The sequence below is a fragment of the Zingiber officinale genome, chromosome 8B (genome assembly GCF_018446385.1).
Source record: "Zingiber officinale cultivar Zhangliang chromosome 8B, Zo_v1.1, whole genome shotgun sequence".
Classification (NCBI taxonomy): Eukaryota; Viridiplantae; Streptophyta; class Magnoliopsida; order Zingiberales; family Zingiberaceae; genus Zingiber; species Zingiber officinale.
This window is the reverse complement of record NC_056001.1, coordinates 38,931,824-38,949,435: the sequence shown is the minus strand read 5'-3', so window position 1 is coordinate 38,949,435 and position 17,612 is coordinate 38,931,824. Positions and strand designations below refer to the sequence as shown.

Below are 17,612 nucleotides of genomic sequence, written 5' to 3'. Positions count from 1 at the left end.
TAATTTAGTAATTAGGTATTTTTTTTAAAAAAACTTTTCATAAATTACAATTTTTTAGCAGTCAATTAAATTTTGATTAAAATTTACTTTAAAATGACGTCATTCTTCTTCTCTCGGTCCGGTGGCTTTTTATTCAAAATATCGTTTTTTTGTGTTCCGGTTCGCGCTTCCGCTCGGGCTGAATTTCGTGCTTTGCTGTTACAGTAGTGAACTAGGGATTTGGGGATGGAGACGGATCTGGGGCGACAAAGCTCGATGTGTATAGATCTGATGTTCAAATCTCGATCTGGAGGACCTGCCGCTGCTCGAATTGCCGCCGGCACCGGCCAGTGCCTCTGAGAAGGAAGAAACATGGAAAGGATCAGGAGAGGACAAGGCGGCGGCGGAGAGGCAGAACGCCTCTTTCTCTCTCCGTCGAGGAGACGGCTTCCAAGGATTCTCTGGAGACCAAGGTGTCGCTTTCTCTAGGTACTACTTGCCTTTTCTTTTCGCAATAAAATATGGTCGGCGCGTCGCCGGCTCCCTGCTCATTAAAAAATGGGGGAAATGAAAACTTTCGGAATTTCTTCAATTGTTTCTTTCAACTGGACCGTGGTAATTGGGAGTTCTAGGGCTTTCGGGGTTCTTGACTCTAGAACAAAAGAAATCTTGAGCAAGAAGCGTGCCCTAATTTGGACAAGGTTTGCTTTCTCGGGGCTATGTCGAGGCATGATCGTAGAAGGCTATCTGATGATTATGAGATCGCCGATGTCCTTGGTCGTGGGGGATTCTCCGTGGTGAGAAAGGGCATCAGCAAATCAACCGGCGAAATGAGCCAGGTTGCTATCAAGACCCTCAGGCGGTTCGGCTACATGGCTCCTGGGTCAAAGCGGAAGAACGATGGTCTCGATAGCATAACCACATGGAAGCAGGTCTCCATATCGGATGCTTTGCTAACCAATGAAATCCTAGTCATGCGGCGGATTGTGGAGAAGGTCTCCCCTCACAACAACGTACTCAACCTTTACGATGTGTACGACGATTCAGATGGAGTTCATCTTGTCCTGGAACTTTGTCACGGCGGGGAGCTGTTTGATAGAATCGTGACTCATGACCGATACTCAGAATTTGAAGCAGCTGTGGTCATTAGGCAGATTGCCAGTGGATTGGAGGCACTTCATAAAGCAAACATCATCCATCGCGATCTTAAACCGGAGAACTGCTTGTTCTTGGACAGAACCATGTCCCATTTGAAGATAATGGACTTTGGCTTGAGTTCTGTGGAGGATCACTCTGATCCTATCGTCGCACTGTTTGGATCGATTGACTATGTCTCGCCTGAAGCTCTATCCCGGCACCAAGTTTCAGCAGCTAGTGATATGTGGTCTCTTGGGGTCATCCTATATATCCTTCTATCAGGGTATGCCATTTAACTTTGATTTACAACAATTTGTCATCATATACTTTAATATCTTGTGTCTTCCTTGCCAAAAGGAAAGACTATCTATTTTATTTGAAGTCGAAAAGAATTGTCTCTTGTTTAGTGTCACATATAAATACAAAATTTCACATAATAAAGGAAAGACAGGCACAGAAATTGCAGTTTTTGAGATTGTAAACTGTGCTGATTTTATCACTTCGACTCCAAGACTTACATTTGAGTCTATTTCTTTTGCCTAGGATAGTAATGGCAACATTTACATTCAGGATCCTTACTGAAACTTTGTATTTAGTATAAAAAATCAATTTCCTTCCACTCCTAAGGCTAGTGGAGAGTAGGAACAGTGAAATAATGGAAGATGATAGGAATGAAGATGATTTATCATATTCAAGTTGTATCTAGTGTTCTTCAGGAAAAATAATATGCACTTTTATAGTGACTCCTTTATCCATTGTCCCAGATGCCCGCCGTTTACAGCAGCAACCAATCGTGAAAAGCAGCAACGTATACTAAATGTAAGTTTATCAATAATGATATCTGCACCAATTTCCTGTATATTGAGTATAATGCATGACATTGCTTCATTGCATTCTGGATATAACCCATTAATTTTTGAATGCCTTGGGAGATTTTGTATCATCAATTACAATTGAACAATGATTCCCGGCTTTGATTTTCCTCAGTTTCAAAATTCCCTTGGAACCTACTCACAGCCATTTGTTAACTCCATGGTACTGGCAATGCCTTCCAAATGCTGGTCCTTTGTTTTTCCTTTTTGAGGTCTTTCATGGATGCTAAATAGACACTAAAGTGAATTATTTACATTCAAAAACTATGAAATAAAATCATTCATCTATGCTTGAATTGAAAAATAAGAAATATGTAAATACCTTTTTGGATTTAATATATAATGCTCATATCCAAGGTTTTCAGATAACTATTGTAGCCAAATTTACAAGCTCTCCATTGGTGTTAGTATGTTAAATATTATTGTCAACTATTAAAGCTAGCTAAAGTTTAATATCTTTTTTTGCATATTTAAAACTTAATAAAATTGGACTATTGTAGATTTTTCTTTATTGCTTTTTTAACTTTACTACACATTAGTTAAATTTAGTTTATCTGATTATGCAAACTTCTGCCATACATGAAAGTAGTCTTTTCCTTTCGAGAAAAATTCATGGATGGTAAAGAAAAATTTAGAGCTGATTTATAACAGAGAACTACTAGATAAACTCAGTCATACATGCTATCAAAAACTAAGAAACCTTTATACACATATATATTCAATCTTGAGATAAGTTATAACATTCATACGTAAGGCTTAACACAATTTACATTCCTGTTGGTGTTAGTATGGGAATGATTAGTCAATTTTTATAGATTAAGCTTAATGAAATTGATGAAACTATTCTAGAAATTCCTCTATTGTGTATACAGTTTAACGATTTTTTAGTTAAACTTAATTGAGGCAATTATGCAAACCTTTATGGGCCATGAAAGTTGCCTTTTCCTTTGCAAAGTCTGTGGATAAGTTGGAGTGAACCATTCATAGTATTGAACTGTGAAATAAAAGCATTCTCCACACTTGAAAGAATAAGAAACCTTTAAATGATTTGTTCTCTATCTTGAGGTCATTCATAATGTGCCATGAGGCTCTGATAACTAAAACATATAAGACAATTCTACAGCCTCTCATGTTGGTGTTAGAATGGTAATTGTTCTACACAATTGTTACATTTAATATTTAACAAAATTGGTAAACCACTATAAAGAATTCATCTATTTCAAAAATAATTTTACCTTATTATTATAATCTACAAGCCTTATTAAAAAATAATAATTTGACTGTTGTATATTCTCAGTTAATGAAATTATGCAAACCTTCACACCCTCGATAATAATCTTTTTCTGTTGAGGAGCTTTAAATTCTTCCATGTTAACAAAGTATGAGAAACCTCTAAATACTTTATCCTCGTTCTTAAGATTATCTATAATTTGCGCATTATTGATCATTGTAGATGATACTTTGTTATTTCTTTATTATCTTCTTTCTAAACTTTTATACATGAGACTCATTTTCATTGTTTAACAATTGTGTATATCTAGGGTGATTTTAACTTTGAGGATCCAACATGGAAGACTATTTCACTCTCGGCGAAGGATTTAATATCTAGACTGTTGTCAGTAGAGCCTTACAAAAGACCAACTGCTACTGATGTATGATTAGTGATTCACATAGATTGTTTAGAGGTCACTTGATCATTTTGATGTTGCCATTCAATTCTATCGTATTGCCTAACATTCATCATAATTGTTTGTCTATCTAATCAGCTACTAAAGCATCCATGGGTTATAGGGGATTCTGCAAGACAGGACCTCATGGTTCCAGAGGTTGTCACTAAACTGCAAAAATTTAATGCTAGGAGGAAATTGCGTGCAGCTGCTATAGCAAGTGTGTTAAGCAGCAAGGTTGCACTAAGAACAAAGAAACTGAAGAGCCTGCTAGGGTCACATGATCTCACCCCGGAGGAATTGGAAAATCTACGGCTACACTTCAAGAGGATGTAAGTTTATAAATCAACTCTTAAATTCCTAATTTCCATGTTAGATATTGACTGTGTACGTCAATACTAAAGTGCTTTAAAGCATCTCAAAAATGCATTTAATCAACAATTATCAGACAAATGTTTATATTAATGTCATGCCTGTTAGAAAAATTGCCCTGCTTTTATACAACTCTAATGCAACATGAAACTTCCTATCTGAATTTTGTTTTCAAGGTAATCAGATTGTAATTCAACTTTATTGTTACTGTTACTCAGAAATTCTATGTTCATAACTGACGTGCAATTTTAAGCTGTATTATCTGATTCTATATTTCTATGTACACCTTTTTTTATTGTTGTCATAAATGCTTGTATTTGTTGACAATTAAAATCTTTGATATTTTTTTGAAATTAAATTGAGAGAAAAAGAATGGTGATCCGGCAGTAAGGATGGGGGACCCCCTTTGAAGGGAGTCAATGACACGTAGAGGTCAAAAGTCAAAAGGATCAAATTCTGAAGGCCAGCCGATCGGAGAAGGGTTGGGTCGACCGGCCGAACGGGTCCGGGCAGAATCAAAGATAACCCGACGGGGAGTCGGGTTTCCGACGCTCATGGTAAATATGGTTGTCGGGCCGAGCGGGTAGTCCGCTCGGCCGAGACGTAAAGCGGTAATACTGTGAAGGAACTGTCTCAGCCGAGCACGCGACCGAGAATCTTCCGGTCGGACCGATACCTACGCCCGGTCGGAAGTAATGTGCCTGCCGAGCGGCTGGACGCTCGGCGCGAGGAGAGAAGAGACAAAAGGACAAGGGGACATTAGTGAACATCATCTTCTGATAGCAGGCATATTCGACGACCAGGCCATACGCAGAATCGTACGACAGAAGGTTCTGCTGTCTCATCAGAGAGGTGCTCAGACTGTAGCAGTATGGTGTCAGACATGCTCCTCTGGCAAGCCCATACTAAGGTATGGTACAGGATACGTGTACGCCTCGGTAGGTGTGCATAAGCCTCCCCACAGCTCTATATAAGAGCCCTCAGACTTCGCCGGATGTACGCGCTCTCTGATTTTTGGAGCCATTTCATCATTTTCCTCTTGCCTGACTTGAGCGTCGGAGGGTCGTCGCCGGGAACCCCTTCCCGGCTTGACTTCCTTGCAGGTTCGCGAGGAGACCCATACGGTCGGTCAGAGATCCACGTCATCAGTTGGGAGAGCGCCACGTGCCCAGCGTCCATCGATTCAGCGTTCGGACAGGATCAAATTGGCGCCGTCTGTGGGAACGCACCTGCATCCGAGCGGAAGAGATGGACGAAGCTGGACGACCGCACACCGTGATGCTCTCCCAGGAGGAGCTCGACGCTCTAATCGAGGCAAGAGCAGCTAATCTCGTGGAGCAGCAGAAACAGAAAGCGCAAGCCGAGCGAATGGAGCAACAAGCGACGTCAGCGTCAGGAGGCCGAGCGGAAGCACCGCCTGTCTCGGTTCCATTTCATCGGGCCCTATTCCGTACCCCTCCTGAAGCCGCACCAGCTAACCTTGATCGAGGATCTTCATCCGACGAGGCGCCCCGGCGAGACTACAGGAAAGGCAAGGCTCCCCGAACGGATGCCTCCCCCGAGCGGATCAACCGGCAGTTTTTAGAGGCCATCCTGCGGGACCCTCTGCCGCATTATGTGCCCCCGGCGATCGGAGAATACAACGGAACCACCGACCCGGACGACCATCTAGGAAAGTTCGACAACACAGCTACACTACATCAATACACAGATGGAGTGAAATGTCGGGTGCTCCTTACCACCCTCTCGGGATCGGCGCAACGGTGGTTTCGGAGGCTGCCGGACGGATCCATCACCAGCTTTAAAGAGTTCCGCATCACTTTTCTCCATCATTTTGCGAGCAGTCGGCGTTACCAGAAGACCAGTGTTAGTCTTGCCATCAAGCAAGAGCCCAGGGAGCCACTCCGAGCTTATATCCAACGATTCAACCGGGTGGCCATGGATATTCCAACGGCCACCTCAGAAACAATGATGAATGCGTTCACGCAAGGCCTCGTGGACGGTGACTTCTTTCGTTCACTTATTCGAAAGCCGCCCCGAGACTATGATCATATGTTACACCGGGCCAACGAGTACATTAATGTGGAGGAAGCCCAGGTGGCCCGAAGAAAAGAAGCTCCAACTGAGCGGCCAACCCCTGCCGAGCGGAAGCCGCTCATTGGCCACCAGTCGCCTAGAGGACCCCGAGCCGAAGCAATCCGCCCTCACCACGCAAGGTCCCACGCCGTTCAAGAGGTAGCTGCCGAGCGGCCCAAACCAAAAAAGAAGGTATGGACCCCCATGTTTTGCTCGTTCCACCGGATCGACACGCATAACACACGAGATTGCCGAAGCCTTCCTCTGATCGCCCACCCCGCTCCTCGGAGTGGCCGTCGTCGATCGCCATCATCCGACAGGCGACAGCGACATCATGACGCCGATCGGCGGATATCTAGAAAGTCTCCCGAGCGGTATCATCCTTAGGGGCACGAGGACAATCCCAGGGTATCCAAAGAGCGGCCTAGGCCGTCCACACGGGAGGAAGAAAATAGAAGCAACACGTCCCGAGGCGAAATCAACATCATCGCTGGCGGACTGACCGGAGGTGACTCCAACAGAGCAAAGAAGGCGAGTGTCAGGCAGCTCCAGATCCATGCGGTCGGCTGCAGTCAAGAACGGGCGAGTGGGCCCGAAATCAGTTTCGGGCCCAGGGACCTTGAGGGAGTTGAAGTGCCACATGACGACGCCCTCCTCATCAAAGCGGTAATAGCTAACTATACTATTCACCGCATTTTCATCGATACAGGCAGCTCAGTCAACATTATATTTAAAAAGACTTTCGACCAACTGCAAATTGATCGAGCTGAGTTGCTGCCCATGACAACCCCCCTCTACGGGTTTACGGGCAATGAAGTTCTGCCGGTTGGACAGGTCCGACTGACTATCTCGCTGGGAGAAGAGCCGCTTAGAAGGACGCGTACTGCCAACTTCGTCATGGTCGACTCTCCCTCAGCATACAATGTTATCCTGAGGCGACCAGCACTCAGTGAGTTCCGAGCGGCCGTCTCCACCTTCTATCAGAAAATTAAGTTCCCGGTTGAAGATAAAGTTGGAGAAGTACGAGGAGATCAGCTGGCGGCCCGGCGATGCTACGTTGAAATGGTCCGAGCCGAAACTAATTCCACGCGGAAGACGCCACGGATCGAGGTGAACGCCATAACCGAAAAACCACCCTCTTTGGTTTATGAAGAAAAAGAGGAGGTGCAGATCCACCCGACCCGATCGGAGGCCACCACATTCATTGCGGCCGATCTGGAGGCAAACCAGAAAAAGGAGGTGATCAAATGTCTCCAGAGAAACTGCGACGTCTTCGTTTGGTCGACGCATGAGCTGTCGGGAATTTCGCCAAGTATAGCACAGCATGAGCTTCACGTCCGACCGGATGCTCGGCCGGTGAAGCAAAGGAAGAGGGACTTTAGCGCCGAACAAAACGCCATCATCCGAGCGGAGGTCGAGAAGCTCCTGGAGGCCGACCATATAAGGGAGGTCCAGTTCCCGAGCTGGCTTGCAAATGTAGTGCTAGTCTCCAAGCCGGGCAACAAGTGGAGGGTTTGCATCGATTTTCGGGATCTCAACAAAGCATGCCCAAAGGTTTTTTACCCTCTGCCCCGGATTGATCAACTGGTGGACTCCACAGCCGGGTGCGAGCTGATATGCATGCTAGACGCCTATCAGGGCTACCATCAGGTGTCGCTCGCCCGAGAAGATCAAGAGAAGGTCAGCTTCGTCACAGCCGACGATACTTACTGTTACAATGTAATGCCGTTCGGATTAAAGAATGCGGGAGCAATCTACCAGCGCTTAATGAACAAGGTATTCAAGGAGCAGATCGGACGCAATTAAGAAGTGTACGTGGATGATATTCTCATCAAGTCTGTCCGAGCGATCGATCTTTTTACGGACATGGAGGAGACCTTTCGAACGCTGAGGAAGTATGGAGTCAAGCTGAACCCTCAGAAATGTCTGTTCGGAGCAAAAGGCGGGCGTTTCTTGGGCTATATAGTGACCGAGCGGGGCATAGAGGCAAATCCCAATAAGGTAAAAGCGTTGCAAGATATGCCGCCCCCAAGAAATCTAAGGGAAGTATAGCGCCTGACCGGGCGGATAACGGCATTGTCAAGATTCATCTCCAAGACTGCCGATCGGAGTCTCCCTTTTTTCAAGATCCTACGCAAAGCTACTAAGTTTCATTGGGATGAAGAATGCAATCGGGCGTTTGAGGAGCTGAAGACATACCTGAACTCCTTACCCGTGTTAGCCAAGCCAGCTGTAGGTGAGCCGCTCTGTATTTACTTATCCTCAACCGAGCGGGCAGTAGGCTCGGCATTAGTGAGGACGAGCGGTGAAGAACAACCCGTGTACTTCTTGAGCCATATTTTAAAAGATGCTGAATCTCGCTACACTAGGCTCGAGAAGCTGGCTTTTGCTTTGGTCCTCGCCGCTCAGAGACTGCGTCCTTATTTCCTAGCACATACAATCATCGTCCGAACAAATAACCCATTGGGAAGAGTGCTGCTGAATCCAGAAGCGTCTGGACGGCTCATCAAATGGACAACGGAGTTGAGTGAATTTGACATTCAGTATCAACCCCGTTCGGCGATAAAGGCGCAATCCTTAGCAGATTTTGTTACCGAAGTGCAAAATCTTGAACCCGAAGCTATCTGGAAAATATTTGTGGATGGATCGTCCACTCGGCGCGGAAGCGGAATTGGTGTGCTATTACTCTCCCCCCAAGAAGAACGGATGCACCTATCCGTCCGGCTGGACTACAAAGCCACAAATAATGAAGCAGAGTATGGGGCCCTCATAGCCAGCTTACAGGCAGCCCGGCATGTAGGAGCCGGCCGGGTGACACTCCATTCAGACTCCCAGCTGGTCGCCCAGCAACTCTCGGGCACTTTTGAGATTAACAATGCTCGGCTCAAGCTCTACGCTGAGGCCTTCGAAAAGCTCAAAGCCCACTTCAGAGAAGTCATTATCCAGAAGATACCCCGAGCGGAGAATCAGGCGGCAGATGAGTTAGCCAAGCTCGCAAGTTCAATATCACCGGTCATCATCCAGCAGCCAATTGAGCAAGTATCCATGGTGGCGCACATTGACTGAATGGAGGACCTCGCATTCCCGAGCGATTGGAGGACAGCCATCATGGAGTTTCTGCGCTCGGGTGCGACACCGTCCGATCGGGAGGAAGCCCAGCTATTGAGGAGGAAAGTCGGTCGGTTCACACTCGTTAGAGACCAACTCTACAAGAAGGCTTTCTCCCGCCCACTTTTGAAGTGTGTGAGCTCGGAGGACGCGGAGTACATTCTCCAGGAAGTGCACCAAGGATCGTGCGGAGGGCATCCGGGCGGGCGATCGCTGGCTAGGAAGATCCTGCTGGCCGGGTACTTCTGGCCAACCCTGCAAGCAGACGCTGCTCGGACCGTCGCGACGTGCCTCTCCTGCCAGAAGTACCACAACGTCTCCCACCGATCGACGGAGGAGATGAAAACATCTACAGTGTCCTGTCCGTTCGATCAGTGGGGAATGGATATCGTAGGTCCGTTCCCTATGGCGACCGGTCAACGCAAGTTTCTGCTAGTGGCGGTCGACTACTTCACCAAATGGGTGGAGGTCGAGCCACTGGCCAAGATCACCGAGCAGATGGTCAAAAGGTTTATCTGGCAACATATAATATGTCGGTTCGGCACTCCTCGCCGGCTCATATCTGATAACGGGCGACAGTTCGTCGGGAAGCAGCTTGAAGAATGGTGCAAAAGTTATGGCATCGAACAACACTTTACTTCCGTGGCGTATCCCCAGAGCAATGGTCAAGCCAAAGTAGTCAATCGGGAGATTCTTCGCATTCTTCGGGCTCGGCTCGACCATATGGGAGGAAGCTAGATGGACGAGCTGTCGGGTGTCCTATGGGATATCCGCACGACTCCAAAAGAGGGAACGGGCGTCACGCCGTTCCATTTAGTGTACGGCGGCGAAGCAGTTATCCCAGTTGAAGTTGGCGTAGAGTCCGTCCAGATCCAGAACTATGATGATGACAATCCCGAGCGGAGGGAGATGGAGTTGGACTTGATCAACGAAGAGTGAGCCAAGGCGTTCGTCCGGCTGATGGCGTACCGGCAGAGAATGAAGCAGAACTACAATCGGCGCGTGATCCCTAGAGCATTCCAGGTCGACGATTTAGTGTGGAAGAAAGTAAAGCCGGTCGGGGACGTTGGCAAGCTGGAGGCTCCTTGGGCTCCGCTCGGGTGCCTATTATTTGGAGGATGAAGACGGACGACAGCTGGATCGACCATGGAGCGTGAACCACCTCCAGCCTTACCGGGCAGGATGAAAGGTGCGCTAATGTAATGTATGCTGTATGCTTTTCGTTCGGCTGTATACTTGAAATGCAGGAGTAAAAAATCGGAAAATTAGCGCAAGTCTAGGGCACCGTCAGCCGAATCGGAAGACTGTCGAGCTCCGACGTTAAAAATCGAGAGTCGAACCGGCGATTATAAACCCTCCGGCCGGAAGACCGTCGAGCTTCGACGTTAAAAATCGAGAGTCGAACCGGCGACTATAAACCCTTCGGCCGGAAAACCGTCGAGCTCCGACGTTAAATATCGAGAGTCGAACCGACGACTATAAACCCTCCGGTCGGAAAACCGTCGAGCTCCGACGTTAAATATCGAGAGTCGCACCGGCGACTATAAACCCTCCGGTCGGAAGACCGTCGAACTCCGACGTTAAATATCGAGAGTCGCACCGGCGACTATAAACCCTCCGGTCGGAAAACCGTCGAGCTCCGACGTTAAATATCGAGAGTCGTACCGGCGACGATAAACCCTCCGGTCGGAAAACCGTCGAGCTCCGACGTTAAATATCGAGAGTCGTACCGGCGACGATAAACCCTCCGGTCGGAAAACCGTCGAGCTCCGACGTTAAATATCGAGAGTTGCACCGGCGACTATAAACCCTCCGGTCGGGAAAATCGTCGAGCTCCGACGTTAAATATCGAGAGTCGAACCGGCGACTATAAACCCTCCGGCCGGAACGAAAGACGCTTTAAGATAAGCGGCAAGGGAAAGTAGTGACAAGTCGTATGCCACCTACGCCCGCTCGGGAGGCCTAGTTGGCCGAGTTGTGTGTCATAGGCCCCGACCAATCACCCACAAGCATGCAAGGTAAAAACGAAGTTGCACAAAGATAAAATTTTCATTGAAATTAGAGAAATTAGGGCCGAGCAGCTGAATTACAAAAAAGGAAGTTTTTTTGGCCGAACGGCCGAATTACATGAAGACTTCTACTCCAAAAAATCATAAAGGTCCTTAGGGATGTTGCTGAGGAGCGCCGCATAGTCTTGAGCCGGGATGCTGGCGGAGTCCTGGAGCTGACCATTGGACTTCAGATAGTCCGTCGTGGCGGTGATGGCGAGCTCAAAGGCATTATACATCCGCTCACACACTTTTTCTGAAAATTCGGTCGAGCGGATGTGCTTCAGCCTTAGGGCTGCTACTCGGCCAGGTTCCGCCTCTTGATATTCCCTGAAGGCAGCTTTGGAAGCCTCGAGAGACTCCTGCAAAGTCTTTAGTTCATCCTTATGTTTAATCGCTTCGGCCGAGCGGCTCGCCTTCTCGCTGTCTAGTTGCTCCATCGTCTCTTTGATTCTTTGCTCCAGGCCCCGGGCCTCGATATTTTTCTTCTCCAGATCGGCGATGGCGGTCTTCTTCCGGTCGGTGGCAAGACTTATCTTTCGATCGAGCATCTTCACCTATCTTTCAAGTTCTCCCAGAGTGTAGGCCTGATCGACCGTCTTCTTTTGCTCAGCCGCCAGCAGATCTTGGGTCTTTTTGAGCTCTTTCTGCAGCTCGGCATATGAAGGACCCTGGGAGGGCGCGCCGCCCGAACTCCTTAACCTTTTTAACTCTACGTCCACCATGGGCAGGCGGTTGGAGACGGCGATCTCTTCTACCCACCTCTGACATAAACAAGATCATTAATAGCCGATCGGAGAAAGTGCATAGAAGATTTTAAAGAAAACATACTTACCCCAGTGACCTGCTGCATATGGCTATTGGCCAGATTGCTGAGGGGAATCATTGCGACACGTGCCCGAGCGTCGGCCCACATTTCGGCTAGGGGGCCCTTCATGGTGATCATGTGCTCGGGTGCGGTTGGCCGATCGGACTCGGACATCAGCTCTTCGGTGGGGAGATGCAGGGAGACCCTGATGGTACGGTGCCGACCGGGAGTCGTCTGGGCGGAAGCTGGGGAAGGATCGGAGGTTGGTGCAGACAACTGGGACAAAATGGCCGAGCGTTGGACTCGGCGGGGAGAAGGCGGAAGGGCGCTGACAGGCACGACCTTGAGGGAGTCCGCGGGCGCGTCCAGTTGAGACGGAGTCCGATCGGACGAGATCGCCTCCACTGCTGGGGCTTTGCCGCGAGAATCGGCTGTGGTCCGTTCAGACGGCTGGACCGCGGAAGTCGCCGATCGAAGTGGTATCTCCACTCGGCGCCTCTTTTGTCGAAGAGGGCGCTCTTCCTCCTGATCGGAGCCTTCCTCCCGGACGGAAGGCCCTCGACTAGAAGTTAGGCCAACCGCCGGCTCCGGGAGAGAAGCCTGAGCGGCCGACTCCCCCGCATTCGTTTCGCTCTCTCCTTCGTTAGAGCCGACCGGGGTGATGCCCAGTTGCTCCATCTCTTTGGCAGCTGCGGCCTCGAGAGCCGTCGCTTTCCTCTTCAAAATTCCGGCCATCACGGACTCCATGACAATGTCCGCTGCAAAGGAAAAAGGAGAAAATCTGTTAGCAATCAAGGCGAATGTACAAGTAAAATTCTTACTGAAGCCGCTCGGGAGGGGGGTCCGGATCGGACTCAGACCAAAGATGTACATCATGTAAGGGATCGGTGACCGGCTAGAAGGGGGGTTGGATAGCTAGGTCACCCCCAACTTCGATTTCTTCTCTACACGGTTAGTTTGCGCAAGCGGAAATGAAACTAAAACAAGAAAGCAATGAGTAAGAACACAAACGCTAACACGATTCTTTTACGTGGTTCGGAGATTGCTTGCTCCTACTCCACGGCGTGTCCTTGAGGTGGATGAGCCCTTGATCCTTTGGTGGATCAGTCCCCGGCAATCTCCGGCTAGCTCTTACAACTTCTCGGTGGAGTACAACCTCTCACAAGGTTCTCTTCCTCTTACAAGATGAACTTAGGTTTAGGAGGAAGAGAGTAGGCTTGGAAGCTTTTTGGGCAATGACAAGGAGTGATTCAACAATTATGAGTAACCTCCTTCAAGCCCCAAAGCTTCCTATAAATAAGAGGAGAGAGTTGATCATCATATCAATTCATCTCGGCACCAGTCGACTGGCAAAACCATCAGTCGACTGGTGTTACCGTTAGAGGTAGCCAACGGCTACTTTCCAGCACCAACGGTCATTTACCAGTCGACTGCTAAAACTAGCAGTCGACTGCTAAACCTTGCAGTCGACTGGTGCAGTCGACTGAACGAACAGAACCATTCTGTTCGCGACCAGTCGACTGCGCAGTCGACTGCGCAGTCGACTGCGCAGTCGACTGCATGTTTTAGCAGTCGGCTGCTACAGTACTGCTACAGTAAACCCTAAAAGTTATACTTTTGCTCCGAGTACAATCTCTCGTGCACTCGTACCCTCACCCTTACGACTCTTTTAACGCTTCCTTTGCAGCTTTAACAGAACCTTCAAGCATACTTTCTTTGGCTCTCGTCCCTCGGATGCATTCAAGCATGCGACTCGTCCCCAATGCCATCCTTCGCGTATGCCTCGAAATTGCTTCCCTAGGCCCTTGTCCTCGCTGCCTTGTCCACGATCCCTCGGATGCTTCATCCTTCACCGGACCGAAGCCATCAACCTGAGTCGCATGTGTATCCTACGAACCTGCACAACTCAAATACACATATCAGATACAAGGGTGAACCTAACTTAAACTCTTTGACACACACATCAAAACTATGATCGTACCGATCAAAACCTAGGTCGATTGCACCAACACATCACCCCTTCGGGTAAGAACTTGTTGATGTCAAACTTCAGACCGGCTAGCATGTTGGCAGCGTGAAGATAGTCCGGTCGGGTCTTGAACCTCTTTAGCTCGGGGGAGATTGGCGGTCCGACCTGCCACTGGGTTCGGAAGGAGGCCCGTTCGGGAAGACGCAGATAGAAGTAATACTCTTTCCAATGTTTATTGGAAGAGGACAGTTTATTAAAGAAGACTAAACCGGGCCGAGCCTGGAACATGTAAGTACCCAGCTCGGACTGTTTAGGGTAGTAAAAATAATAAAAGACCTCCGGTCGGAGGGGAATGTTGTGGATTTTGAACAAGACAACAACTCCGCATAGAAGGCGGAAGGTGTTAGGGACTAAGCTGCTGAGCGGAATGCCGAAAAAATTACAAACTTCTACGATAAAGGGATGGATGGGAAAGCGCAGACCGGCTATGAACTGGTCGCGGAAAACACAGAAAGCTCCGCGTGGCGGTTTGTGTGGCCGAGCGGAGGGGGAGGGTAAGATAAGTTCAAAATCCGAGGGGATGTCAAAATTGTCCATCAGAATATCGGCGTCGCGCCGATCGAAGCGAGACTCCATGGTGGTATACCACGGGCCGAGGGCTTGGTCTTGAGGCTGAGAGGAACTGGCCATTGTCCGAACGGATGAAACCACAAAAGGCGAAGAGAGGCGAATGATAGAAAGAAGAAGACGACGAACAACACAACAACCAGAGAGCGAGGACGCGACAAAAAACACGAGGATGACAGAAAAGGGGTAAGGATTTTACAAAGAAGCAGACGAAGATCGAAGGAAGAGTGTGAGAGGTCGCCGGAAGAAGCAGCAACAAGATCACCGGAGCAGGAACGGCAAGGAAAGCTTCTGGGCACGCGAAAGCACAAATGCGGCAAGGAGGGGGAGAAGGCGAAGGCTTTATAGGGCTGAGCCCGAGCGGCCTCCACCGTCGGATGCAGGTCACGGGAACCGAAGCACGCATCGGGCCGTCCATTTCAAACCGCCTCGGTCTCGTCGCCCGCGCCGCCGCCGCCGTACGATGACGACAGCAGTGCCACGTGGCATTCGGCCACTAGAGTGCATTTAATGAGCGCCTTCACGAGGCACAGAGCGCATGCCCGGCCTTAATGTCGAAGATTGGCGCCAATTTCGAAGAGATCCGAGGAATGTTGGCGTTGACTGACGCCATAACTACCCTCGTGGGGGTCGAGCGGAGGATAGTTTCACGGAGACGCCGCTCGGCGTAACTGGCGGTCCAGTCAGTCGGACTAATCGTCTCCTTCGACTAGACTTGAAGGGGAGACAAGTGATCCGGCAGTAAGGACGGGGGACCTCCTTTAAAGGGAGTCAATGACACGTAGAGGTCAAAAGTCAAAAGGATCAAATTCTGAAGGCCAGCCGATCGGAGAAGGGTTGGGTCGACCGGCCGAACGGGTCCGGGCGGAATCAAAGATAACCCGACGGGGAGTCGGGTTTCCGACGCTCATGGTAAATAGGGTCGTCGGGCCGAGCGGGTAGTCCGCTCGGCCGAGGCGTAAAGCGGTAATACTGTGAAGGAACTGTCTCAGCCGAGCACGCGACCGGGAATCTTCCGGTCGGACCGATACCTACGCCCGGTCGGAAGTAATGTGCCTGCCGAGCGGCTGGACGCTCGGCGCGAGGAGAGAAGAGACAAAAGGACAAGGGGACATTAGTGAACATCATCTTCTGACAGCAGGCATATTCGACGACCAGGCCATACGCAGAATCGTACGACGGAAGGTTCTGCTGTCCCATCAGAGAGGTGCTCAGACTGTAGCAGTATGGTGTCAGACATGCTCCTCTGGCAAGCCCATACTAAGGTATGGTACAAGCCACGTGTACGCCTCGGTAGGTGTGCACAACCTCCCCACAGCTCTATATAAGAGCCCTCAGACTTCGCCGAAGGTACGCGCTCTCTGATTTTTGGAGTCATTTCATCATTTTCCTCTTGCCTGACTTGAGCGTCGGAGGGTCGTCGTCGGGAACTCCTTCCCGGCTCGACTTCCTTGCAGGTTCGCGAGGAGACCCATACGGTTGGTCAGAGATCCACGTCATTAGTTGGGAGAGCGCCACGTGCCCAGCGTCCATCGATTCAGCGTTTGGACAGGATCGAATGACATATCCAATATTATTCAATATCAGTTATGAACATATTTAGATCAGCTTGCTTTCCCTTCCAATTTTAAGTATATCAGATGGTTTAAGTATACAATGTAATTGACATTTCTTTAACTTGGGTTTCAATAGAGTTAAATGACATCTTAATAGAATTTATTCGCAAAATAAAGATAGACAAACAATATGAATTGCGAAGAAAGCTCTGATGTCAAATAAAATTTCTAAAAGCAAGTGTTGTTGGGTGCAGATGTTCAAACGGAGAGAATGCCACTTTGTCAGAATTTGAGGAAGTCTTGAAGGCGATGAACATGAATTCACTAATACCCCTAGCTTCTCGTGTTTTTGATCTATTTGACAACAACCGGGATGGAACTGTTGACATGAGAGAGATCCTTTGCGGCCTTTCAAGTCTAAAGAATTCACGAGGAGACGAGGCTCTACGACTTTGTTTTCAGGTAAATATCAGTGTTCACAAGATTTTCTGAAATAGGACAGTGTAGGCAGAAAGCACAACACATGCATTGGAGCTCCTATTTAGCTTTCCCCATTATAAAAGCTAAGAATTTTGAATCTCAAGAACACAATTAAAGATTACAACATCCAGCTTATGTGTAACAATATGGATGGGTAATCATTGTAGTCAAAGCTATTCTATTTTCCTGGATCTTGAAGCTAGCAGCTGGTTTTGCACAAGATTTTTCAATGTATCCTGGTATTTAACTTTGCAAAATACACACAAGGAAAACAAATTGAACTGCAAGGTTATTCAAAAGCCATTCCCATGGTCTAAATAACCTTGTGATTCAAATTCATTTCCCCCTTTTTTTAAACTATCATTAGACTTTTCTTTTGTATTTTTCATACTATCGATATGTTTGTACTCTATTTGTGCAGATGTATGACACAGACAGGTCTGGCTATATCAGCAAGGAAGAACTGGCATCAATGCTTCGAGTAAATGCATGCATCACCTATATATCATCCTCATCTACAACAACACACATTACTCATTAAGATTTTCCTTTGCAGGCCCTGCCAGAGGATTGTTTACCTTTGGATATAGCTGAACCAGGGAAGCTGGATGAGATATTTGATCAGATGGATGCAAATAGCGATGGGAAGGTCACATTCGACGAGTTCAAAGCAGCGATGCAGGTTGATAGCTCTCTGCAAGACGTCGTCTTGTCTTCCTTGCGACCACTCTAAGAGAGTTTGATGAGGTTTCCCGTGAGTATTAATGCTTGCAATTTAGGAATACGTAGAGATATAAATGTTGGTAATGACAATTGTGGTTCTCTAAAGTTTGCAAGAATCAGTGCTTGATGCAATTGTAGCGGTTGCACTTTACAAACATTTTAATATGTTTCAAATTATATTTGTAATTAT

At 48.1% G+C, this 17,612-nt stretch overlaps 1 protein-coding gene across 1 annotated transcript; it reads left to right on the top strand.

Annotated features, from left to right (window-relative positions):
• Positions 1 to 141: 141 nt before the first annotated feature.
• On the top strand, positions 142 to 17,611 carry LOC122016634 (calcium and calcium/calmodulin-dependent serine/threonine-protein kinase-like). Its single transcript, XM_042574007.1, has 8 exons — positions 142 to 468; positions 612 to 1,399; positions 1,881 to 1,935; positions 3,530 to 3,640; positions 3,755 to 3,987; positions 16,474 to 16,681; positions 17,121 to 17,180; positions 17,256 to 17,611. Exons 2-8 carry the CDS (start codon positions 699 to 701, stop codon positions 17,430 to 17,432), a joined length of 1,545 nt encoding a protein of 514 aa, XP_042429941.1. The 5' UTR covers positions 142 to 468; positions 612 to 698; the 3' UTR covers positions 17,433 to 17,611.
• The last annotated feature ends 1 nt before the right edge of the window (position 17,612 follows it).